Genomic DNA, 27566 nt, shown 5'->3' on the forward strand with positions numbered 1-27566 from the left:
AAGGTCAAAGTGCACAAAGGCTAAGTGGTTCTTTAAAGAAGTGTTTAGAAATTTCAGTGAAGTCTAAGAAAGAAGAGCTCGTGATGACTTTGGGAAAGTATTATGGGATTCCTAGAGGGAGAAGATAGAGGAAGGCAGAGCTCAATGAAAAGTATTTCCTAGTTTGTGGCTGTGAAGAGCATTTTACTAGATATGTTTTGAAGGAAGTAATTACCTCGCTAAGAGTTCATTACCCCACTTCTGCCCTCAGGGCTTATCTTTATTTTTTCTCTCTTGTCCTTGTATATCATGAAGTGTCACTTTTGAAAATGTTGTTAGAATTCAGACTACAGTTCCCACTTGGGAGATGGAATCTTGTTCCTTGATTGTGTGGGCAGATCAAAGTTCAGCTCTTGCAAGTCTCAGAAGCCTTTGGACACACATTAGTGATCCCTTGTCCTGGGAGAAACAGCCAGCTGTGGGCAGGTTCCCAGCAGCAGCTCTTGGCTGGAGCAGCCGTCTTTATCTCCTCTCAGTCTTGGTTTCGATGTTGGTTCTCTAGGAATGTTACGGATTGTAAAATAACTAATCTTGTGAAGATGAAGTCATCCCTGACCCCCACTCCAAGTGGAGGAGCTGGGTGGGTGCGTAACTGTGCTTTCCCATCCCTGCTTAGCAGGCCCTTGATGGCAGAGGCAGGTGTCTTTTCCTTTTGCCTGTAAACTTAAAAAAAATTTTTTTTGACACGTAGTAATTGTCCATGCTTTTGGGGTACAGTGTGACATTCAAATCACAAATCACTTTGTGTCACACCACCTTTCCTGCCTTCCTAATTATGAGAGAAGAATAGAGCTCCCTGAGATAGATGTGCTTCTGGGCTTCCCCCCTCCCCAACCACAAGCCCTATCTCCTTCCCCTAGTCTCTGTTCAGGACTCTGCAGACCAGCACATCACCCTTGCTGCGGCTGCTGCTTTTAAAGTTTTCTAAAAGAAAACACAAAACTTCCTATGTGGCCTCATCAGCAAGAAGGATGGGGGCTGTGACCCGTCTCTTGATGTAAGGAGGACATTCTCCTAAGCCCTGGCTTTTTGTTCCTTTTCATTCTTTTGGTATCCAGGCCATTCTGTGGGCTTAGTCTGAGCTTTTGGTCAACTAAAATCCTTAAATCTTTTTCACATGAACTTTTGGCATACTGGGTCTACCCCATGAGGAATTAACAGCTGCAGGGTTTTTGCTTTTTATTGTTGTTTTTTTTTGTGTTTTGTAAATTACATATATACTTTACATATATCACCATGATTTTGATGATGGGATTTTTGTTTTTATTTATATTTACATTCTATTAGCTAGTTTGTTTTTATAGTATACAACAGTTTTGGAACTAAAAGTGATTGGAGTACTGCAGTTCATAAGGGACATGATGATAAATGGTCCTGGGGGAATTGTTCTGGTGGGATAATTGGTTCCAAGAGGAGATCTGATTTTTTTTTCTCATTCATTGATGAGTCTAGACACTGTTATGAAATGAGACTTGGACAACTTTATTTTCTGTGTGACTTTATGCTGTTTCATTTTTGTCTTATATTTCTTTGATTTCTTGTATTTTTTTATTAGTGAAAGCAGGAAGGAAGTTGCTACTCAGTTCTGCTTTTGAGGTATCATTTGCCTAGGATAGACTCCTTTTATAAACTTTGAAGCTGTGTAACATTTATAACTGGGAGAAAGCTAAGGAGCAACAAATAGTATTGTTATTGTTACAGTGTTATTGTTAATATGTGATATTATATAAAGTCTATAATATGTAAAATGTAAATTAGACTGCTTTTAATTCACAAGTTATTGGCCAAAGTTCTGATTTGTTTTTGATCAAGATTAAAGGAAAGGAATGACCATTGGTGAGTACAATTTCATTTAAGAAAAAGACCAAAATGGGAAGAGACCAAAGACTTGTTTTTTTTTTTTTCCTATGCACATTTTTTTTTATTGGATGTTCACAACATTACAAAACTCATGACAAATCATATTTCATAGATTAGAATCAATTGGGTTATGAACTCCCATTTTTACCCCAAATACAGATTGCAGAATCACATCGGCTACACATCACATTTTTACATACTGCCATATTAGTGACTGTTGTATTCTGCTACCTTTACTATCCTCTAAAATCCCCCCTCCCCTTCCCTCCCATCTTCTCTCTCTACCCCATTTATTGAAATTCATTTCCCTCCATGTTTGTTATCCCATTCCCCTCGTAAACTCTTATATATAATTTTGTATTACAATGAGGGTCTCCCTCCATTTCCATGTGATTTCCCTTTTTTTTTTTCTCCCTTTCCCTCCCGCCTCATGTCTCTGTTTAATGCTAGTCTTTTCTTCCTGCTCAGCCTCACTGTTCTGCTCTTAGTTGCTCTCATTATATCAAAGAAGATATTTGGTATTTGTTTTTTAGGGATTGGCTAGCTTCACTAAGCATAATCTGCTCTAGTGCCATCCATTTCCCTGCAAATTCCGTGATTTTGTCATTTTTTAGTGCTGCGTAATATTCCATGGTATATAAATGCCACATTTTTTTTATCCATTCATCTATTGAAGGGCATCTGGGTTGATTCCACAGTCTAGCAATTGTGAATTGTGCTGCTATGAACATCGATGTGGCAGTATCCCTGTAGTACACTCTTTTAAGGTCTTCAGGGAATAGTCCAAGAAGGGCAATAGCAGGGTCAAATGGTGGTTCCATTCCCAGCTTTCCCAGGAATCTCCATACTGCTTTCCAAATTGGCCGCACCCGTTTGCAGTCCCACCAGCAGTGTACAAGAGTACCCTTTTCCCCACATCCTCGCCATCACTTGTTGTTGTTTGACTTCAGAATGGCTGCCAATCTTACTGGGGTGAGGTGGTATCTTAGGGTGGTTTTGATTTGCATTTCCTTGACTGCTAGAGATGGTGAGCATTTTTTCATGTACTTGTTGATTGATTGTATGTCCTCCTCTGAGAAGTGTCTGTTCAGGTCCTTGGCCCATTTGTTGATTGGGTTGTTTGTTTTCTTATTGTCTAATTTTTTGAGTTCTTTGTATACTCTGGATATTAGGGCTCTATCTGAAGTGTGAGGAGTAAAAATTTGTTCCCAGGATGTAGGCTCCCTATTTACCTCTCTTATTGTTTCTCTTGCTGAGAAAAAACTTTTCAGTTTAAGAAAGTCCCATTTGTTGATTCTTGTTATTAACTCTTGTGCTATGGGTGTTCTATTAAGGAATTTGGAGCCTGTCCCCACAATCTGTAGATCGGAACCAACTTTTTCTTCTATCAGACGTAGAGTCTCTGGTTTGATATCTAGCTCCTTTATCCACTTTGAGTTGACTTTTGTGCGTGGCGAGAGGAGGGGATTTAGTTTCATTTTGTTGCATATGGATTTCCAATTTTCCCAACACCATTTGTTGAAGATACTATCCTTTCTCCATTGCATGTTTTTAGCACCTTTATCAAATATAAGATAGTTGTAGCTTTGTGGATTAGTCTCTGTGTCCTCTATCCTGTACCATTGGTCCACCCGCCTGTTCTGGTACCAGTACCATGCTGTTTTTATTACTATTGCTCTGTAGTATAGTTTGAAGTCTGGTATCGCTATACCACCTGATTCACACTTCCTGCTTAGAATTGTTTTTGCTATTCTGGGTCTTGTTTTTCCATATGAATTTCATGATTGCTTTATCTATTTCTACAAGAAATGCCATTGGGATTTTGATTGGCATTGCATTGAACCTATAGAGAACTTTTGGTAATATCGCCATTTTGATGATGTTAATTCTGCCTAACCATGAACAGGGTATATTTTTCCATCTTCTAAGATCCTCTTCTATTTCTTTCTTTAGGGTTCTGTAGTTTTCATTGTATAGATCCTTCACCTCTTTTGTTAGGTTGATTCCCAAGTACTTTATTTTTTTTGAGGATATTGTGAATGGAGTGTTTTTCCTCATTTCCATTTCAGAAGTTTTGTCGCTGATATACAGAAATGCCTTTGATTTATGTGTGTTGATTTTATATCCTGCCACATTACTGAATTCATTTATTAGTTCTAGTAGTTTTTTTGTAGACCCTTTTGGGTCTTCTAGGTATAGAATCATGTCATCCGCAAATAGTGATAATTTAAGTTCTTCTTTTCCTATTTTTATGCCTTTAATTTCTCTCGTTTGTCTAATTGCTCTGGCCAGTGTTTCGAGAACTATATTGAATAGAAGTGGTGATAGGGGGCATCCCTGTCGTGTTCCAGATTTTAGAGGGAATGCCTTCAATTTTTCTCCATTCAGAATGATGCTAGCCTGAGGCTTGGCATAGATAGCTTTTACAATGTCGAGGTAAGTTCCTGTTATCCCTATTTTTTCTAACGTTTTGAACATAAAGGGATGCTGTACTTTGTCAAATGCTTTTTCTGCGTCTATTGAGATGATCATATGGTTCTTCTCTTTAAGCCTATTGATGTGGTGAATAACATTTATTGATTTCCGTATATTGAACCATCCTTGCATCCCAGGGATGAATCCTACTTGATCATGGTGCACAATTTTTTTGATATGCCTTTGTATCCGATTCGCCAGAATTTTATTGAGGATTTTTGCATCTAGGTTCATTAGAGATATTGGTCTGTAGTTTTCTTTCTTTGAGGCGTCTTTGTCTGGTTTCGGAATCAGGGTGATGTTGGCCTCATAGAATGAATTTGGAAGAGCTCCCTCCTTTTCTATTTCCTGAAATAACTTGAAAAGTACTGGTATTAATTCTTCTTTAAAGGTTTTGTAGAACTCCGCTGTATACCCATCCGGTCCTGGGCTTTTCTTGGTTGGAAGTTTTTTAATTGCTTCTTCTATTTCATCTATTGATATTGGTCTGTTTAGGTTGTGAGTTTCCTCCTGACTCAGTCTGGGCAAATCATATGACTTAAGGAATTTATCGATGTCTTCACTTTCTTCTATTTTATTGGAATATAGGTTTTCAAAATAATTTCTAATTGTTTTCTGTATTTCTGAAGCGTCTGTTGTAACATTGCCTTTTTCATCCCGTATGTTAGTGATTTGAGTTCTCTCTCTTCTTCTCTTCGTTAGTATGGCTAGGGGTCTGTCGATCTTATTTATTTTTTCAAAGAACCAACTTTTTGTTTTGTTAATTTTTTCAATAGTTTCTTTTGTTTCAATTTCATTGATTTCTGCTCTGATTTTAATTAGTTCTTGCCTTCTGCTACATTTGCTATTGTTTTGCTCTTCCTTTTCTAGGGCTTTGAGATGAAGTGTGAGCTCATTTATTTGTTGGTTTTTCCTTTTTTTGAGGAATGACCTCCAGGCGATGAATTTCCCTCTTAAAACTGCTTTCATTGTGTCCCATAGATTCCGATATGTTGTGTCTGTATTTTCATTTATCTCTAAGAATTTTTTGATTTCCTCCTTTATGTCTTCTATAACCCATTGATCATTTAGTAACGTATTGTTCATTGTCCATGTGATGTAGGATTTTTCCTTCCTTCTCTTATCATTGATTTCCAGTTTCATTCCATTATGATCTGATAAAGTGCATGGTATTATCTCAACCCCTTTATATTTACTGAGGGTTGCCCTATGGCATAATATATGATCTATTTTTGAGAAGGTTCCATGTGCTGCTGAGAAAAAAGTATATCCACTTGATGATGGTTGATATATTCTATATATGTCAGTTAAGTCTAAGTTATTGATTGTGATATTGAGGTCAATAGTTTCTTTATTCAACTTTTGTTTGGAGGATCTGTCCAATGGTGAGAGAGGTGTGTTGAAGTCACCCGTGATTATTGTGTTGTGGTCTATTTGATTCTTGAACTTGAGGAGAGTTTGTTTTATGAACGTCGCAGCACCATTATTTGGTGCATAAATATTGATAATTGTTATGTCTTGTTGGTGAATGGTTCCTTTTAACAGTATATAATGTCCTTCCTTATCCCTTTTGATTAACTTAGTCTTGAAGTCGATTTTATTCGATATGAGAATGGCCATGCCTGCTTGCTTACGAGGACCGTGTGCTTGGTATATTTTTTCCCAACCTTTTACCTTGAGCCTGTGTATGTCTTTTCCAATCAGATGTGTCTCCTGGAGGCAGCATATCGTTGGCTTTGTTTTTTTAATCCATGTTACCAGCCTATGTCGCTTTATTGGAGAGTTTAAGCCATTAACATTTAGAGTTACTATTGATATATGGTTTGTACTTCCTGCCATGTTTGATTATTTATCTCTTTTTTTTCCCTAATTTAGTTTGTTTCTCCATGATTAGCTTTCCCCCGTCCTCTGTCTTTACTGAGGCACTTCCCGCTGATGGTTTTGGTTATTGTTTTTCATTTCTTCCTCGTGTAGAGTTTTGCTCAAGACGCTTTGCAATGCTGGTTTTCTGGCTACAAATTCTTTTAGCTTTTGTTTATCATGAAAGATTTTTATTTCGTTGTCGTATCTGAAGCTTAATTTTGCTGGATACAGGATTCTTGGTTGGCATCCATTGTCTTTCAGTGTTTGAAATACATTGTTCCAGGATCTTCTCGCTTTCAGCGTCTGTGATGAAAAATCCGTTGTCAACCTTATTGGTTTACCCCTAAATGTAATCTGCCTCTTTTCTCTTGTAGCTTTTAATATTTTCTCTTTGTTCTGTATGTTGGATAGCTTCATAACAATGTGTCTTGGCGTTGGTCTATTGTGATTTTGTGTGCTGGGTGTCCTGTATGCATCTACAATTTGTATATCTGTATCCTTTTTTATTTCTGGAAAGTTTTCTGTAATTATTTCCTTCAGTAAGTTACCCATTCCCTTGGCATGAATCTCTGTGCCCTCCTCTATCCCGATGACTCGTAAGTTTGGTTTTTTTATGTTATCCCAAATCTCTTGGATGTTTTTCTCGTGGTTTTTTACCAGCCTATCTGAGTTGGCTAGACTCTTTTCAAGGTGATATATTTTGTCTTCATTATCTGACGTTCTGGCTTCTACTTGCTCCACTCTGTTAGTGATACTCTCGATTGAGTTTTTAATTTGGTTTATCGTTTCCTTCATTTCTAGAATTATTGTTTGATTTTTTTTTATAATTTCTATCTCCTGATAAAGATGCTTAACTTCCTCTTTTATCTGTTTTTGTAATTCATTTTCAATGTGATCTTTAAGGTTCCTTTCCATCTGTCTAAGGTGTTCCTTGAGTTCTTTATATGGCCATTTTTCTGATGACTCCAGGTCCTCCTGAATATTTAGGCTGTCTTTCATTGTTTGTATTCCTTTTCTTCCTTGCTTTTTTATGCTCATGATACTTCTTGTTCTGTTTGACTGTTGAGTTACTGTTTACTCTTATAAGTTTATTTGATGCTTGGGAGGAGAGGTATTAGAAGGGAAGGGAAGAAGTCATAATTTCCGGCAGGTCTCTTTTCAGCGGAGTTTTGCTCGAAGTTCATCAGTAGGTAGAATCTGGGTGTATTAATGGATCTTTTTGATCCCGTTACTGTAGAGATACTGAACGTGCTGTTTCCTCGCCGGCCGCCATCTTTTCAAGCTCCCAAAGACTTGTTTTAACATCACTGAAAGTGAATGGAGTTGAGGGTTTGTGTGATAGGTTTTACTTAAGAATGCAGTTAATACTGTGAAAACTAGGTGATCTATTTCAAAATTGTGAATAGTCTTTACAAGATGTGTCAGAACTCTTTCCTAAGATTGAGTGTGACATTGATGCATTAGTAACTTTGTTTTAAAATTCATTTGGAATTGTCATGGATCTCACAGGTGCTAGTGACAGGGCTGTATTTGTGCAGGTTGTGTACTGTGCAAAGATAGGTAGCCAACCAATGATGCCAACTTGAATGAGGACTGAGATCCACACTCATCTTACCAAAATCTGCCACACATGGGTTGTTGTCTACTAGGTGGGGGGTTCTGGGGCTTGCCTTTTAAATAATGTGAACAGAGGTGCCATATATTCATGTGGTAGCCCGAAGCTATGGATCATTTTCTATTTTTAAGATTTATTTATTTAATATTAAATTATTTATTTAATATTTTAATATTTACTTATTTAATATTTTCTGTTTTTAATATTTATTCCATACCATGTCTACAAATTAATAATTTGTAATTTGTAATTCCTAAGAATGAGCAAAGAGAGTATATGTGACTAACAGGCTGTTATCTAAACTCAAATTTGAACTATCAGCTTCATAAAACAGGACATTTTTTAGTATTATCACAATTTTAATTTAAGGTATGAGTTTTATCCTTAATTACTTATGCATATATAGATATAGTATTGATTATTGCTTTTGGTATGTCATCTGCATTTTTTGATTTCTATAGATTTTGAAGTCTATTTCATTTTCATCACTTAAAGGCTTTTTTTTTTTTTTTTTTTTTTTTTTTTTTTTTTTAAAGAGAGAGTGAGAGAGGAGAGAGAGGGGAGAGAGAGAGAATTTTTAATATTTATTTTTTAGTTCTCGGCGGACACAACATCTTTGTTGGTATGTGGTGCTGAGGATCGAACCCGGGCCGCACGCATGCCAGGCGGGCGCGCTACCGCTTGAGCCACATCCCCAGCCCACTTAAAGGCTTTTGATGCTATATAGTGAAGCATTTGGAATGTCACTGCCCCAGTCAGGTGGTTCATTCTTTCTCCTCAGTCATGTGCATATTCCTTCCTAAGTCATTTATTCATTCTGGGTATGAGGGACAGTGTCATGTCAGAAATTCAGCACACCCTCCTGCCTGCAGTGTGCTCCTGGTTGTATAAACTTGCTTGATCACACTTTCCCTACATCATATTAGGTAAGATTAGAAAATGAAGCTGCCTTACTTTTTGGTTAATAAATATATTAACTAGATAACTTGCAGGTAACCTATGTAGCTCACCTGCACATTATCTAGTTAATATATTTAAATTGAGGTGAATTAGTGTTGCATTTTCCAGTTTATACTTGAAGGTAGAAAAACAGAAAATTGCTTTTGTTTACTTCACATGTTAAAGTGTGTGTATTTAGCAAACACCCTGACATAGGCCTGCAGTGATTACGGAAATGAGTCAGTACCCTACCCCAGCCCAAAGGGTGCTGTGGCACCGGTGCCACAAAAATCTGGGAAAGCAGCCCTCTGAGAAATGGGATAGAGGAGATATTTGAATTGGATCCAGAAGAATCAAATACTAATAGAGTCAATGGAAGGAACATTCTAGAATAAAGGCTCATCTGTTTGCCTTCATGTGTCAAATGTGAGCTGCAATCCAAACAACAGTTTTTTGAAATGAAGTTTCAAAGTTATTTATTTTGTCTTGTCTTTCCTGTTCTGTTTTCAGGAATAGTGTAAATTTAATGGTTGAATATACTTTTCCATGTATTTCTTGTATTGGACTGAGTTATCATGTTCAAGAACTAACTATACAATAAATCACACCAGACTTAAACTGAGTCCTTATAGTATTTGAATAGAGTTGTGATGTATTTGTATTGGTAAACTTATGATACGTAGAAATTAATTTCTTCTTCTAACTAATAGACACTTGAGGTTTGTTCCATTTGAATTTTCTTTCCTTATAGATTGCATGATGTCATTTTGACCTCTCTTTGTAGACATTGATGGCTATATCTTCTGGCAAGGCTTTCCCATTTTCAGTTGGATTTATGTTGGCATTAAAATCGTGGGGATGGCTTTGATGCATTTTTATACATGTAATACACGCACACCATGGTCCCGAGAGGTGAATGGTGGTGATGGTTTTCTTATCTTTGAGTTCTTGCTAGTTTCCCTTTACCTCAGGATTTCCTTTAGTTCAGTGGTTCTTACAGTGGGGCCAGAGAATAGAAGTCAGAGGGTCCATGCTTTTGAGGAAAAAAAAAATTACATCTTTATTCTCACTAATTTCCAATAAAGTCTAACACATACTTCAGTTATTAATAGTCATCAAACCAAATAGCATGAGCAGTTCCTGTGACAATGTCTTCAACAAAACCACAACCTGTGATCTATTTCCACTCCCAAAACTTCTGATGTCAAATGTTTTTTTCCCCCATCAACAACCAGTTTTCTAGCTCTCTGGGCACTAGGTGGGGTGGCCAGAGATTCAGTTCATTTCTGACACTGACTACCCAGAGTTAGTGTGGATACTGCAGTCAGTGTAAGAGGTTAGACTTACGAGACTACACCTACTAGGCATAGATGGAAAGGCTCACAGAACTCAGAACCCCCATTGTATATATTTACCAGTTTATTTTCAAGGAAACAACTCAGGACCAGCCAAATGGAAGAGAAGCAGAGGGCAAGGTATGGGTTGGGATTGGGAGGTGTGCAGCTCTTCTTCTGTGCCCTCTTTAGGTGTGCCACTTTAATTTGTTCACTAAATGGGAAGCTCTCTGAACCCCATTTTTCTGTATTTTTATGGAGGTTCTTTTAGGTAGATATGGTTGATTAAATCATTGGCTGTTGGTGATTAACTCATTTACAACCTGAACCCTTCTAGGAGATAAGGGTGGGGTCAGTTCCAACTCTGTAATTCTCTGGCAACCAGCCCCTATCCTAAGTTTTTCTAGGGGCTGTAAGGATACAACTCAGTCATATTATTAGCTTAAACTCAGGTATGGTTGGAAGGGGCTTACTATGAATAACAAAAGATGCTCTATCACCCCATCACTCAGGAAATTCCAAGGGGGTTGGAAGGGTTTTAGAGGCTCTTTTGCCAAAAATCGAGGACAAAGACCAAATATTTCTTTATGACCATATCACACACAGTTATTTTCATATTCTCTAAAATACTGTATGTGCTTATTATTTTGAATGACATAGGTAGTGACTTACTAAGAGACCTTGTTAAATATGATAACAAACACATAATTCTGCATCATAATTATCTGGGTAGTAATGTTTCAGTATAATTAAACCCATTTGTATTCCCTTGTGTTCTATTTTATTCCTTGAAAAATTGAATTCTGATAATGGTTCTTAGGCTTCACCAGGCTGTCAAGAGGCCATAAACTCTTTAAGAATCTCTGCTTTAGCCCTTGGGGTGTGTTTGAGAGAGCAGACCTGCTACCATTTGCTTAGAGAGGACCTGGAGGAATGTGGGGTATGTAACTGAGAACTGAGAGACCACCTCTACCCTAGGAAGCCTGTTGAGCCCCAGGAGTCATGCTGTCACCCAGCCCATGGCAGCACACTGCTTATCACCACCTCAATAGTCCTCTTGGTCATCTGTAATAAGTGCTCACCACAAAAAGGAGAGGGTTAAACTGCATTTTTTATAGCCTTTGAAAAAACATGCTAAATGATTTCCATCCCAACATGGAACATTGTTAATAAAAAATAGGTTAGGTACTTTAAAAGGTCAGTCTTCAGCTGTCTAGAAAAATCTTATAATCCAAAAGGACTTATTCCTAGTGCTTCATGTTTAGTATTTTTACATCATTTGTTCCTTCTGTGGGTGCTTGTTTTTTGTCTACTGTGCACAGACATCACGATAGAGTGTGTGCCACCCTGCCTAGTGCCCAGAGAGCCAGGTTTCCAAGATCTACTTGTGATTTTTCTCATCATTTACAAACTTTGAAGCCATTACTTTTTAGTTTGCATTGCAATATTCATATATTGAACACATTGAATGAGGAGCTTTGCTCTGCCAGGCACTTCTCTGGGCCCTTTGGCTTATTTCAGTGAGATGGTAATTCTATTCTCTTGGGGCTGACATTAGAGCATTTAAGAATTTAGCTCTGTATTTGTAGGGCTGTACTGAATGTGCCCTACAACCGTGTGTCTTTTGTAAGGTGGTGGTGCCATGCTGTGTTCATGTGGGTCCTTGTGATATCTAGAGTTGGTGGAAGGAGAAGGGAATATTCTGCTTTCTCAGCCCCATTTTTAATCTAAACACTTCTCTTTATATGTGGAAATGCTGGAAAGTCAAGAGTTGGGTGAGATGGAAGAGACTTATGTTGCATACAGAATATTTGGAAATTCAAGCAAATTTTGAGATGTAACTGGAATTATATGTTGCCAGGGTGATGGTATATAATAACTTTCTGTCATTTGTTATTATCAGTGCTGTACTGAAAGGCAGATTGAATAATAGTGAGCCTGTTGCCTTTGGGTACTGTTAATTTAATAGAAAATTGGCCTTTCTTTTCTTTGCAAATGTGAGAACAGTATTCATTGGCAGCCACTATGTGCTAGGTTCTGTTCTAAACATTCGAACTTACGAGTTAATTTATCTTAAAATGACCCTACAAGGTAGCTGGTAATGTCACAGTTTGACAGAAGAGGCAGTGGAGGTCCTAAGAGAGGCATGCCTGGTTTGCACAGGAAGCAGTGACATGTGGAGCTTATTTCAGCATTCCAGTTACAGAATTCCCTGCAGGACCTGTCAACGCCAAGAGTTTCATGACTCTAGCTGTGGATGGAGGTAGGCTGACTTTCCTGATGGTTGTGACCAGTAGCCAGAGTCCATCTGTCTTTTAGAGGTTATTTTACATCCATTTCTGCTCCCAGATCCTTCCTCTGCCTCTCAGTGAAATGTTTGTTGTCTAGTGAGCAATACTGGCTTCATTTTCAAAACTTTTCCTGATGACCTCTCTACTCAGCACACAAACAGCTTACTCTAAAATGCAACAGCTAGGGGTCTGGGAAAAGGTCAGGGCACTCATTGTACGTTTATCAAAATGGCTTATTAAGCAATATTCATGATGAATCCTGAGTAGGCTTGAACAACAACAACAAAAACCCTTGTATTTTTCATGTGTGTTAGTTAGTCAGCTTTCTGTGGCTGTAACAAATACCAGAGATAAAACAGCTGATAAGGGGGAAAGGTTTACTTTGGTTCATGGTTTCAGACATTTCAGTCCATGGTCACTTGGCTCTGTTGCTTTTGGGCCTTTGGGGAGGCAGACCATCATGGTGAAGGACATGGTGGAGAAGAGCTGCTCATTTTGAGGCTGCTGGAAGCAAAGAGGAAGACAAGAAGAGGCCAGGGCCCCAGTGACCATTCAAGGGCACACCTCTACTACCTGCTTGCTCCCATAAGCCCCCACCTCCTAAAAGTTCCACCATCTTCCAGGAGTGCCACTGTTACAGAGCTTCTCAGGCCTCCTGAGAGATGAGGCAGTGGGAAGACACCCTTTTCAAACCCCGATTCTTGAGATAAGTCAGAAAGATTTTAGACATGTTGCTTAGAGTAACAGGAATGAGTTTATTGAAGGAATAGAAAAGGGAAAGGGGGACAATCTCAAGGGAGAGAATGAGTCCCCTCAGAGAGGAGAGGCAGAACGTGTCCCTCCTAAACTTTGGTTTTATTGTGGATCCCAGAGAAGTTTCCAGAGGATTCCGCCCAGTTCTCCCTCTTGACTTTTGTCTGACAGAAGAATGACATCAGATTTTCAAGTCTAACTGTCATGGAAACTTTAGGTCACTTTGGCCCATGCTAACTGGGTTCCAACTGGATTCTTAACCATACATTTTTACACATTTTACGGGTAGGAGGACCTATCCTAATCTCCCAGAGTTTTAGGATCTGGTCACAAAAATCTTCTGGGTTCTTCTCATTAACATTATCATGGTCTGCATTTCTCCTGCAGTTAACAAGTGGTTTGCTGAGGAATGTGACATATCCTATCCTCATAGGGCAGGCAGGGCTGCAGGTAAATTGCTTCTTGGAAAAGAAAGCACAGTGAGTCCATTTTATAGAATTATTCTCATAACCTCATGTCCACTAACACCACCAGCAGGGACCTAACCTTCAACAGACAAGCTTTTGGGGGACACTTAAGATCTAAACCATACACCTTGTCTCTAGTGTTTATAATGTTGAATTCACTCACTGCTTAAGCCACAAATGGTTTAGTAGTTACTGGAAAGGAACGAGATGATTCTCTATGGGTTGATGTCAATGAAACATGCCCATGATGAGAAATGTTACAGAACATTGTAATCCCTTTTTTTTTGGCAAAGGAAATTGCCATTAAGTATATGCATAGAACCACACAGAAGAAAAACCAAACTATTAACTGTAGGTACTTCTGGGCGTGGGTGACTTTAGAGATCTCTTTATTTTCCTTTTTTGGGGACATTTATTAAAATTATTAGAAATCAAAGTTATATGAAGGATATATTCTGCTGTGTTTGAAAAGGAAGATGGATTATTGAGAAGTGACATTATGATTATTGAGAAAACTTTAACAATTGTTTTTCCTTGTTTCTTGAGGTTAGCCCTTCTAGTTACTCTACTCTTTGAAGAAGCCCAGGGTCAGCCTTTGCCTCCTTGAGTTGGAGGGAGAAGAGAGTAAGGCTTTTATTTTATTTTATTTTTCTCCCTGTCTATTCTGTTCACTAGTAACCAGCTATGACTTCTTGACTGTAAAGTGATTGGCCTCTCGGGGATCCCAGTCCCTTTGGCCTAGGGACACCTCTGCTGCTTCTGATTAGAACTGGGGAACCTGGGGATTGGTGTAAGAGTATAGTTCCAGAGATAAAAACATATACTTATGAAATTTTCTTCTTCAGGCAAGGGGATAGAGAGGGGAAGAATGCAAGATCAAAGTTTACATATCTTGGTTGGATGCCTCAGTTCTGATAAGCTGATTTTATTCGTGTGATTGAGACTGAGTTGGTAAGGTGCTGTATTGCACTTTATGCTGAGAATTAAGGTTAGGATTTGATGAAAAAAACGTAGTGCATGTGTTCAGTGATGTTTTCCTTCCCTGGTGTTGATATCTGGTGTACATATGTTCCCCAGCCTATGTTTGTGTTGTGGGGGTTTCTCATAAGCCTCCTTGGGGACATCTCTATCTCTTGTTGCTTGTGACCTGAGCCTACCTCTGCTCAGGGAGCTTTTGTTTTTTTTCTTTCAGTGCTTTGAGGGAGGGAAGCCTTATCTTTTATATGCAAAAAGAAGTCCTGCTCTTGGAGACCTTGCTAAAAGTGAGAACATTCCTTTGCTATGTTTTCCCTGAGTTGCTGTGTTTTCTGCTGATAGGTAAACACTGCTTGAAGGTGAATTCCAGTGAGAGTGGGACCACATGATACCCCAGGGGCCCCAGTCACCAAGGACTGACACCATTTGACTTCAGATTTAGGTCCTGGTGCAAGGGGAGAAAATAACCTTTCAGGAGAAACAAAACCATCTCTGAGAGGCGTATTTTTGACCTGTGCTGTGCGTGAAGAAGTGTGTAGATAATTTGCAAATGACTTGTATTTTTTGGTCCAATTTTGTTCATTGGTGTTCTCTGTGATTCCAGTCTTTACATTTTACGCAGCAGGGAGCGGGGAGGGCGTGGGAATAACATGCAAACAAGCCATCCCATAAGAATTCTGCTTGGCTCTGTTTCTGAACATTTTTGATATAATCTAAAATTTTATTAAACTCCTTTTTTTTTATAGGAAAGAAATGGAATCAGTTTGGACTCCCTGTTACCTTTGGTGACTGGTTTTATTTTAAAAAATGCAGAGTTTGGGAATGATTTAAGTAGTCCTGTTGGCTGTGCCTAATTTATTCTGAATGCACTGTGCTGAGGTTTTGTTTCTCTGTCCTCCTTCTCCTCTAGCACTTGACTTCAACCTTATTTAGTTACTTGCATATGTGGTTCTTTATCCTGTCTGTTTAGACGGATTTGATATTTTTGTCTTCACCATTTTGTTCATCTCTGCTCTAAGTGTGGTAGGAGCCACTGTGCATTTTGACTGTTTTGCACTGTTCAGCCTTGGCTAAGGGCTGACTAGGATGGCACTGTGGACCCTGTGTGGTAGGGACATCCCTGTGAAGTACTTACTGCCTTACCTCTGGTATGACTCATGACAGGTGATAAATGCAGGCTTTTGGACCCTAGACAACAGCAGGATGTTGGTTGGTTTAGTGAATGGCTATATAAATTTTTCAAGTAATTATTTCGGAGTATAATGCTGCATTTTATGTTTGTGTAGACTACTTTCATGGGGTTTAAAAGCTACTTATCTTTCACCCAGTTTTCCATTTCAGAAATAAGGAAGCTGAATAGTACTATTTCCGTTTTATCTGTGATGAGGTGGCTGGGTCATTAGCATTTCCTCTCTGCCCCGGCACTGCCTCATTCAACCAACTAGCATGTCTGATCTCTTTTGAGAAGACGGATTATATGAATCTGACCTGTTAGCTAATTGGGAGCACAGAGCAAGAGTTGAGGCATTAGTTCATTGTATGGATCCATGACAGATGGAACAGACCTCTGCACAGGGCCACCTTTGGCATGCAGTCCGTGCCGTCACTCATATTGGTGTATTAGCATGTCACTTTATACTGGAAGCCATGTATTTAGACATCTCTATTTCCTAGGCTGTGAGCCCTCTAAGGACAGGGGGAGTTGGGTCTTGTTCATAGGTGCAGGTGCATTCAGATCTTCATGGACGAATCTAGTCCTGTCAGGCTGAACTGGTGCTACACCTTCAGTGTTCAGACATGTGGTGTGGCAGATGATTGTCTTTTTCTCTCTAGTGTAAGTAGTGGGCACTAGTAAGATATTTTCTTGAGGTTTTTTGTTTGTTTTGGTGAAATTAAAGGTATATAAAGTAGAATGAGGGGGAAAAAAACCCTTTAATTTGCCCCCTTATCTTGTTTATAACCAATATACATAAATAACGAACGACCAATTAACAAAAACAAAAAACAAAGGTGTCTTGATTATTTTCTGTTTGAAGTGCTTGTTTTAACTTCTTGCAGAGAGAAAGTATTTCATCTAAAGGACAAAGCAGTGAGTTTTGCCATATTTTTGCAGCTTTAGAATGTTTTAATATTATTTAACAGAAAAAAATTGCTGGCATTTTAAATACAAATATCAGACTTCTTTAGGTTAATTTAGTATTTATTTTTTACTAGCTTACAGAAAAAGAAAACTGTAAATGCAAAGAAAAGTGACTTTTTGTTCTAAATATTATTTCAGAAGCTTTTTCCTAAATCCTTGTGAATAAAATTACACTTGCAGTATGAGTATAATCTCTTAAAATCCCTAAATCCGTAAAAAGAAAGTTGACCCAAATGCTTAAATAAGGACTTTATTTACTGAAGTGAATATTTCTAATTTTCTTGGAGCATTGTTTTCCTTTTCCTCCTAAAATAACACTCACTTATAAGCCTGATCCAGAAACTTCATCCTTTACATTTTGTTAGTATGCAAATTCCATAGAATCATGCTTTGGTTGTGAACAAAGTCAAAATTTACTTTCAAATTTGAGCTTTAGTATAAATTTAGATATACTGAAAGAATTGAAATAAGAAGTGTTTGGTAATTTGGGGGGTGGCTGTGGTTACTGGGGATTGAACTCACTGAGCCACATCACCAGCCCTATTTTGTATTTTATTTAGAGACAGGGTCTCAGTTGCTTAGCGCCTTGCTTTTGCTGAGGCTGGCTTTGAACTCTTGATCCTCCTTCCTCAGCCTCCCCAGCCACTGGGATTACAGGCGTGTACCACCAATCCTGGTGAGTTTGGTAATGTGTGTGTGTGTGTGTGTGTGTGTGTGTGTGTGTGTGTGTGTGTGTGTTTATGGTGCTTGGGGATCCAACCAGGGCCTGTCAAGCAATGTTAAGCAACTACTCAGTCATGGACCTATATTCCCACTCCCATATTTTTTTTTTTTTTTTTTTTTTTGGCGGGGGGTAGCACTTAGCTTAACCACTGAGTCACATCGCCCAGCCCTTTTAAAATATTTTATTTAGAGACATAGTCTCTCTGAGTTGCTTAAGACCTCACTTGCTGAGGCTGGCTTTGCACTCATGATCTTCCTGCCTCAGTCTTCCAAGCCACTGGGATTACAGGGTGGTGTGCCACCACACCTGGCCCCAGTTTTTATATATCTAAATGCTCTGTTTCTTCATTAATTGTTGTTGATTGATGTTAATTATCTAGCATTTTTATTGTGATCCCAGTGTATGAGGAATTAAAACCAAATCCAAATCCTTATTTATTCCAGTAAAATGCTTTTCACATTTCAACTTTTGCTGTAATTAGTTTTGATTTAATAATCTGCTTATCTGCAAACAGAAATGACGTAGAGATCCATGTTCTGACTAAACTAAATAAGATTTTCATTGAAAGTACCTAGATCTTATCAGTGGGAATAAATAAACTCCACTGGCCTCAGTGTATTTAACCTCAGAGGGTGTATTTATTTGCAATAAATATTGTAACTTCAAATTTATGTTTTTCCTGACTAAAGTTTCACCCTAAGACATTCTCCAGTTATGTTTATTTTGGGGGTTAGTATTGACAGCCCAATCCCCTTCTTTTTACATGTCTGTCTGACCTGCCAACTCCAGCCCACCCCTTTCATCCCTGAGCCCATTGTTAGCTTACTACTCTTCCTGTCTTAGAGATGGGGTGGCCCCTTCTCTTGGCATATCTGACCTCATCCTTGCCTTGATTCCGTCCTCCTTCTCTGCCTGCCATTCCTCAGTTTTTCCACCCTTGAAATGTTGGATATCCCAGGGCCCATCTTTGCTCCCTTCTTTTATGTTTCTCATTTTTGTTCCCAAAGCTCAGTCACCTCATGTACATGGGCTGAGTTTTTGTCTTGGACCTAGGCTTAGATGCCTTTGCTTTCTCTTAGTCTTTAGTGTGTACTAAAAAAGCGGAATTCATCTCCCCAAACCTGCACTACCTTCTCTGCCTGTCTAAACTCATGGCACAGCCATCCTTGTAGACACCTAAGCCAGAGCTCTAGGAAACACGTGCAGTCTTCAGTACCCTCGTCTCCCCTATCTAGGTCATCCCAAGCCTGTAGATTCTGTCTGCCAGAATCTTTTTAAGTCAGCCTCTTCTCAATCTTGAGTGCTCAGTTCTTGGTTCAGTCTTCCAGTGTAGCCCATCTCCATTACCATCAGTGGTTCTGTGTAAATCTCCTGTGGTCCCCCACTCCCTGCCAGGCAGTAATTCACTTGCATTCATCTTCCACATTGCATCCCTAGTGCTGACATCTAGAGGTACCCCAGAAGAATGGAAATGAAATGAAGGGATCAATTTCCCTGTGCAAAAAGTCAGTGCAGGTGAGTATAGGACACAGCCGTGAAGAACAGGGAACCAGGATTTCACACAAGTGGACAGGACATTGTGTCTGCATTTTTCAAAAAGCAATACTCCAACTCTGTTCTGATAAAGGAAACTGAACTTACTTGTAAAGTTTTAAAAACTTATGGGTAGAGCCTATTTTTTAGTTAGGATACACTAATAACTTAGAAGTAGTGTGTAAATAGCATTATATTTTTAACATTTACAACTTATTGTTGAAAATATATTCCGCAGTGTGCCATTTGCCTTCAAATATCCCAAAATTATAGTTTACTTTTGATCAAGATCTCAGGGATTTTTATTTTTTGAAAACCCAATTATCTTCTTTACAACCATTTTACACATGGCTTCTTGGTGCTTCTGGATGGGAGGATGCTTTTTAACCTGTTCATCAGTAACTCTTGAGTCATTTATGCCTGAATAATAGAACTCATCAGAGCAAGGGGAGATTGACTGTATCTGACTATATCTTCTTTAGATTTCACTTAAAGTATCAGATTTTAGGTTGTAAAAACTACTATTGCCTCAGCTCTGACCAGCGTGTGATGTGCTCTTCAGCTGCTTCTGACTCTGTGAAGCCAGAGGACAGTTGTGTTCTCTTGCATTTGTTCCACTTACTGCTGAGTTGCCGTAAGTCCATGTGACTTCACACACTTTCTCCCCACTTTGATATATAATGAAAGAACACCACTGCTTTCTTCAGTTGCTGCGGATGACACAGTATGTGGAAGCACTCAGTGTGTTAACAAGCCCCAAAGGACTGAGTAAGCTTTGAATTTTTTGCTCATGGAGTAGGGTTAATAATTGAGAAGATTCATGACTCCTGTCAAAGTAATATCACACATTGCTAAGACAAGTGGCTTGTATAGATTGGTTGTTTTGGTTTGAAAAAATAATATTTTACCACACAGAAATAACAGTTTTCTTGGAAAAATCTTAGAATGCTTAAATCTTACAAGCTTTTTTTTTTTCCCTCAAGAAAGAAACTGGCTGTTTTTTGCCAACATTCTGTAGTTGAATGGTTGGCAAAGGTAGGAATGAAAGCCAAACTCTTTTCTTTTCTCGGTCCTGTTTTCTTTTTCTATTGATAACAATTTTGGGGCCACCACATGATATGTAATTATTTGGCAGTGTAGTAGGTAGGGAGCCACAGCATAGGTACACACTCAGTGACATCTGCCCAACTTTTAGATTAAAACTTTTTTTATTAAAAAATTTTTTTAAGTTGTTGATAGGCCTTTATTTTATTTATATACAGTGCTGAGAATCGAACCCAGTGCCTCACATATACCAGGCAAGTGCACTTCCGCTGAGCCCCAGCCCCAGTTTAGATTAAACTTTTTAAAATATAAAAAAATCTGTAAAACACTTTGATTCTTTGTATGATTAAAAAATACCTTAAGAGTATATATCCTAGTCTTTATGGCAGAAATATTATCTTCCTTCTTTTTTTATTTTATTTTGAGATGGGGCTTGCTAAGTTGCCAAGAATAGCAAAGAATTTGTGATCCTTCTGCATCAGCTTCAAAGTAGTTGGGATTACAGGTGTGCACCACCACACCTGGTTCAGAAGGGTAATCTTCAAGGCATGCTTGATATTTAGTGACAAAGAGAACACTTTTTGAGATGTTGAATCTTTATGTCAGGGACACAGAAAATGAGCACACTTTTAAAATCTACTAAAACCACCTCCCTTTATTATGCATATTGGTCTTTGACCTGAATTGGAAAGGGGATTTTTTTCCCCCTCTAATGTTGATAAATAGACATTGGGTCTTCGGTCAATTAGACCTTCAGTTGAATTTTCCTTATATTGAAAAATGGAAAAAAAAATCACTTGAGGTGTGGAAGATTAATTTCATCCCTCCTTGTCATGGGCCTGGAATATTAAACTGGTTTGTTGTGGCTGTTTATCATCTAAGCAACTGCACAGGTGTGTATTCACTGCAGTGTGGATTCATCTGTATGTCTGATCTATTTTGTTGAATCTTGTCAGAGATCCTCTAGATCCTCTAACAATTAGAGGATATAGAGGAAGAGACATCAGGGCCAGTGAGACCCTTTGGTACCTTCTTTTGATGGTGATTTTTACATTAGAAGCCAAGAGCTTTATAGTCCCTTGTGGAGCAGCCCAGCAATGTTGCTGTGAGGATATCAGCCATGGTTGCTCACTCCTTTAGTAAAACCTCCTGGCTTTGTTGTCACTCTTCATCTACTAAGAACTACAGGGTTGAATAATAGCTTGTCATTGAAGAAAATAATGATGCTGTGATCTTCATGAATAGCTTATAAGATGACTTCCCATTTATGCCATCATCTACTGAGGAAGGCCACCATGGTGTACATAGAGTAATTGAGGAATGTTTTGGTGAGCCATGTTGGAGACAAACATGGAGATGACAGCTTCTCCAGAGAACACCTTGGCTTTGGACTGGAACCTACCTAGATGTGAACCCAAGGCCTGCTGCATGGAGCTGGGCTGGTCGCTTAATTTGTAGGGTCCTCTGGCGAAGCCCCTGACACTTAAAGACATGCTTAGTGAATACTCCTGCCTCTTCCCTGGGAAGTTGTGTTTTCCTCCCTCTGCACCGTACTTCTGCAGTGGCTGGTCTGGTGGCCCTTGTGCAGAGAGCTCAGTGTGTTGGTTCTCTGGGTGTCCACGTGGTATCCTCTGCTGAGGTCCTGATTGACGCTCTCTTTCATCTGCAGGTGCCCGAGATCATCAGCTCCATCCGCCAGGCTGGGAAGATCGCCCGCCAGGAGGAGCTGCGCTGCCCCTCGGAGTTTGACGACACGTTTGCCAAGAAGTTTGAGGTGCTCTTCTGCGGCCGTGTGACAGTGGCTCACAAGAAGGCCCCCCCAGCGCTGATTGACGAGTGCATCGAGAAGTTCAACCACGTCAGCTGCAACCAGCGGGCAGACTGGGACCGGGCACCAGAGCCCTGCAGGCCCATGCGCAAGTCCTTCTCCCAGCCCGGCCTGCGCTCTCTGGCCTTCAGGAAGGAGTTTCAGGATGCCAGCCTCCGAAGCGGCAGTTTCTTCAGTTCTTTTGAGGAAAATGACATTGAGAACCACCTGATTAGTGGACACAATATTGTGCAGCCAACAGATATTGAGGAAAATCGAACTATGCTCTTCACGGTAAAATATTGTCAAATGTTGTGCTCATCTGTGGTGTGACACCTGTTCAACAGAAAATCTGCTTTATTGAGTGAAGATTCTTAGTAAATTGCTTTTGGATTTATGTGAGAATCCACATATTTTCATACTGAATAATTTTTTATTGAGGATAAAATCCTTATGTTAGCCACAAGCCTTTAAAACCACCAGAGGGAAGCATGAAGAGAATCCATCTCATGCTTGTATAATTTTTATCTTACTTCCACTTCCCATGGTTTTAAATCTACCTTTTCAATGGCGAGAATACTTCAGATATGGAAAAGAGGCCAAAAGAGGGATTTTCAAAAACATGGATTTATTTCAAGTAATATATTTTAGCAAAATCCTTTAGGTGGAAAATATTCTCTTTACTATTGTCTTAATTTATAAAACTTTCATCCTTTTTTAATTTGGATAATTTGGTTTGTGAATAACCTTATATTTGAAGTTTATACCCAAATTGAAATATTAGTCTAGCTAGTTGCATGGTTTTTTCTTAGATGAAAATAGTTACACTGACAGTGAATCAAATGCCAGAAAAGGATGGATAGGGGAGCTATCCCTCTTGTGGTTGGCTGCTCTGGGTTCTTTTGGAGGCTTGCCCTCCTGGGGGAGCCCCTGGGTCTGAGCTGATGCAGTGAGTGAGTCCCTGCTGATGTAAGGAGCTAGTTTTCCTTGATTCCCTTTCTGTCTGTTCTTGCTTGAGGCTGACTTTCCATAGTGAGTAAAATTGCCTTGAATGTAATACATTATTATGTAATCTAATGTATTCTGTGCTTTATTAACCCAAGGCAGTGAAATGCTTGGAGTAATGAAGCTGGCCAGTTGGGTTAATGCTGTGTAAATGTGTGCAGTTGTAAAATTCAGGTGGTGTGACAGGGTAAACAGGACTGATTTCTTCCTCTTTCTTTGTTGACCTTGCATACTGAGTGCTGTGTCTGCAGTCAGACTTGCACTTTAATCTGTGTTTAACCTATCCCTTTTTTCCCCCCACAAAAAAACTTGTCATTGAGATAATTGCTCAGTGCATTTATCTACATGTTCTTATTGTGTGACAGCTGTGTACATGGACTCTTTTTTTTTTTTTTTGTTTTTGTACCAAGGATCAAATCCATGAAGGTTTAACTACTGAACCACGTCCCGAGGCCTTTTTTATATTTTGTCTAGAGACAGGGTCTCACTAAGTTGCCTAGGGCCTCCATAAGTTGCTGAGGTTGGCTTTGAACTCTGTCCTCCTGCCTTTCAGCCTCCCGAGCCACTGGGATTACAGGCATGCGCCACTGCACCCAGCTGTACAAGCTATATATGGACAGTAGTGAATGCGACAGGCATGGTCTCTGCATGTGTGGAATTTAGATTCCAGCAAGCAAGATGGGCAGCTGATTGCATTGTTAAGTTTATCTAAGTACAATTGCCATGTATGCTGCAGAAGAGAAGTAGAAGGTGCTGTGAGAATGCTCAGGGAATCAGGAATGGCTTCTTTGAGGCAGTGATTTTTTTTTTTTTAATGGTACCAGAGATTGAACCCAGGGGTGCCCCACCACTGAGCTTTTTATTTTTTAATTTTTATTTTGAAATAAGGTCTTGCTAAGTTAATGGGACTAGTCTAGAATTGTAACCCTGCTCCCTCAACTTCCCAAGTAGTTGGGGTTACAGGCATTCTTTATTAAAGAATTCCTTTAATATCTGTCATACAACAGAAGTGCTAAAGGTATAACAAGTGTTTTCTGAGTATTTGATTTGTGATATTATATTTCTTTCTCTTTTAGAATATTAAGACAAATATTAAGATTATAAATATAATCTTGAAATAAAAAGATTTGCTCTTAGCAACAACAGTGCACCTGGCCAGGAGGTGATTTTTTTTCACAGAGCTAAGGTTTCTATGTGGCCAACTGGCAGGGTCTTGTGGGCTCATAGAGCAGCAGGTGAGAAGGCCTGAATGGCTGGGGTGTTCGTAGGCCTCTTTATTTAGAGTGTAATTACTCTTGATTCTATCCTGATTGCTAGCAAGCTTGTATTATCTGCTTTATATTCCACATTAAGGCGCAAAGAGTTTAGAGAAGAAGGGACGCAATAATAGTGACAGCATCAGGATGTGACCACTGACTTGTTGGTCCTGAGGAGGAATTAAATCTGTAGAAACGACACATACAGGAACCAAGAAGCTTAGCAGTATGGAGGCCTGGAGCAGCTGTCTAGAGCCAGGCAGGGCACACACTCAGTTGCCAGAGGGGTGGGTTGCAGCACAGCACTCCACTCTAATAGGTGTCTTAGGACATCCCCAGTCAACATGGAGGTGTTAATTTATGCTAATGTTCCAACTTTTAAAAAAGAATCAGGTCTGTAGTGTATGAATGCCTAACAAGTTATGTGTAATCTACAAATGGTTAAAAAAAAATTATTTCAAAGCGTTTTGGAAACTTCTGTTTTCTTTCAGTATTCATTATGTAGAAACCTCCTATGCAGGTTTGTGTGTTCTGAGCTTATTGCAACTTTTGGATATTTAGTCTTTTCCTCTCAGAGAAGATTGCTGCCCTATGTAGATGAATGTGTCTCAGTTGTCCTGTGCCACTTGAAATCTGTGGAATAAATTTAGAAGCTTTGAAATGATTTCCCGTAACTGTATAGTTAGAACTTTATGAGAACATGCCCTTTTGCCTCTTTATTTTCATAGGTTATGACCTGCAACAGTTTGTGTGATAAATTTGAATTCAACTTTCATGAGAAGCTGGTCTCTTTTTTTTTTTTTTGTCTTTTTTAAGATTGGCCAGTCTGAAGTTTACCTCATCAGTCCTGACACCAAAAAAATAGCACTGGAGAAAAATTTTAAGGAGATATCCTTTTGCTCTCAGGTAAATGGAGACTGATTATTGGTTTGATTGCAAATGAATTAATTAAAGAATTCATTTAATATTTGTCATACAAAAGAAGTACTAAAGGTATAACAAGTGTTTTCTGAGTATTTGATTTGCAATATTGTGTTTCTTTCTCTTTTAGAATATTAAGGCAAATTATAAATATTATCTTGAAATAAAAAAGATTTGTTCTTAGCAAAAATATACTGGAGAAAATAGATCTACTGTAAATTTTTTTCAGTTTGTGGTATTCCCCAGTCATAATTACTAGGGTTGTGGGTCTGTGTGTATGTCTTGTATTATTCAAGCATATAGTACATATGTATTTATCTTACAAAAGTTCAGAACTTTTTAGTATCAATATATCATTATTTCTTCTTCTTTAAAATAGAGTAGATAGGGCTTATCTTTGAGGATGTTTTACCCAGAATGTAGTTATCTATGAAATCTTCCATATTAATAATTTCCCAGATATGTTTTATAGAGATTCATTTTAGAGGAATCTGTCACGTATGATGAGCTGTGTCAGTTTCGTCCTTGTAAATACAAGATCACTTAAGTTAGTGTTTGGCTCTTCTTTTAAACTTTGATTTTTAGATTTCTATAATAAGATATGATAAAAGTCTCAGTATTTCTTAATTTATAATGTGATCTGCTTGATTGTTCAAAAGTCATTTTTTCCAAAATATGAAAATAGTGATCTGTTTTTTTTTCCCACATTTTTTTATTGATGCATTATAGTTGTACATAATGGTGGAGTTTGTTGTTCCATTAATGTTCTTCCTTAGTAGGTGAAATATGGAACTGTTTTCAAAGATATTTTCCTAAATTGTATTTCCTTAAGTACCCAGTATGTGTTTGATATGCTACTGGGGAACATTGATTGAGATGCCAGGCTCTATCAGGGATTACTTACTTACTACAAAATAGTTGGCCTGAAAGTGAGATTATCCACAGAATTTTCATCTTGATTTGCTTCTATTTCGGTTAAAATATTAAATGTTTTCTTTTATGATGTGATAGCTTAATTATTTCCTGAAGAAGTGCAGCCTGGGTTTCTGTAATCACCTGAACTCTAGGCTGTCAGCACTTGGCTCTGTGGGCTGGGGATTTCAGAAGACCTTGATATGTTAATATTTATGGGGGATGTCTCATCTGTATTAAAGTTGCTTCTGTTGGCTGTTGCTTTCAAAACATGTTTATATATTGATGTTTATTTGAAAGAGCTCTTAGGAAACTGTGGTATTACTTGGCCTTAGTATCTTCTGCTTAAAGCTTCTCTATATATGTGTAATTTTTTACTCAGTCGTCAAACCAGTTTACTAAAGTATTTTCTTGTTTTTTTTGGTTTCGTTTTGTTTTTGGTTTATTTTTATGATACTGGAGATAAACCTAAAGCCTTGTACGTGCTAGGCAACATTGTACCACTGATCTACATCCTCATCCCCCGTACTTGTATGTTATTTTAGAAGTACAACTATGTTTTAAATTTTTTTAACCTTTATATGTACATATGTTTGCATGTGTATGCACACACAGTTGCATTTCTTCATTAATCTTAGTTTGCCTTTGATTTTTCAATTTTTTGTGCTTTAAGAAAATTTTTAATTTTTTTGTCATATTAAAACGAGTACCAAAACTTAGTTCTCTCATGGGAGGCAATCAGAATAATAATTTAGTGGAGCAAAGTTAATTTTCTTATCCGAGAGGTGATTTTTAAATTTTTTTTTTTTTAGAATTTTTTAATATTTATTTTTCAGTTTTTGGTGGACACAACATTTTTATTTTATGTGGTGCCGAGGATCAAACCCAGCGCCCACGCATGCCAGGCGAGCACGTTACCGCTTGAGCCGCATCCCCAGCCCCTTTTTTTTTTTTTTAATTTTTTTTTAAAGTTGTTGACGGACTTTTTAAAAATATTATTTATTTACATGAGGTGCTGAGAATCAAACCCATTGCCTCGCATATGAAAGGCAAGCATTCTACCACTGAGCCACAACTCCAGCCCTTATTTTAAATATTTTTTTATTTTAAAATATCTGAGAAAATAGTAATTTTATAGTATTCCTTAAAACTGTGCTGTGTAAGCTTCATTGGTGTTTGGGGCAGTGGCGTCTCTGCTGATACAACTCAGCTTGCGCTTATCTTCCCTTGCCTTCCACAGGGCATCAGACACGTGGACCACTTTGGGTTTATCTGCCGGGAGTCTTCGGGAGGTGGTGGCTTCCATTTCGTCTGTTATGTGTTCCAGTGCACAAATGAAGCTCTGGTGAGAGAGGATGAGTGCTTCTTATCCAGAAGCTTATTGACAAGGAATTTCAACCTCACTGATTTTTCTGTCCTTAGCAAAACAGTGTAGCCTCACTGACATGTCATTATTTGGTTTTAATTATTTACTCATTATTTTCCCTTGACTAATAACTAGATAGTACACATCTGAGACTTATTTGGGTATGCATTTTAAATTTAAATTATTTTTGAAGAACATGCTCACTTTCACCTTCTGGTCTAATCTAGCATTTTAAAATGGCATTGGA

General features: G+C 38.5%; 1 protein-coding gene across 11 annotated transcripts in view; it reads left to right on the top strand.

The window, feature by feature from the left end:
• Positions 1-27566, top strand: part of TBC1D1 (TBC1 domain family member 1) — a 294222-nt gene that overhangs the window by 96416 nt on the left and 170240 nt on the right. For all 11 annotated transcript variants that reach the window (XM_081303877.1, XM_081303872.1, XM_081303874.1 and 8 more), the window contains 3 exons: positions 21722-22153; positions 24937-25026; positions 27194-27298. In XM_081303877.1, coding sequence (XP_081160003.1) covers positions 21722-22153; positions 24937-25026; positions 27194-27298 — 627 coding nt within the window. The remainder of the gene's footprint in view (positions 1-21721; positions 22154-24936; positions 25027-27193; positions 27299-27566) is intronic.

Source organism: Spermophilus citellus (genome assembly GCF_964194105.1).
Source record: "Spermophilus citellus genome assembly, chromosome: 8".
NCBI lineage: Eukaryota > Metazoa > Chordata > Mammalia > Rodentia > Sciuridae > Spermophilus > Spermophilus citellus.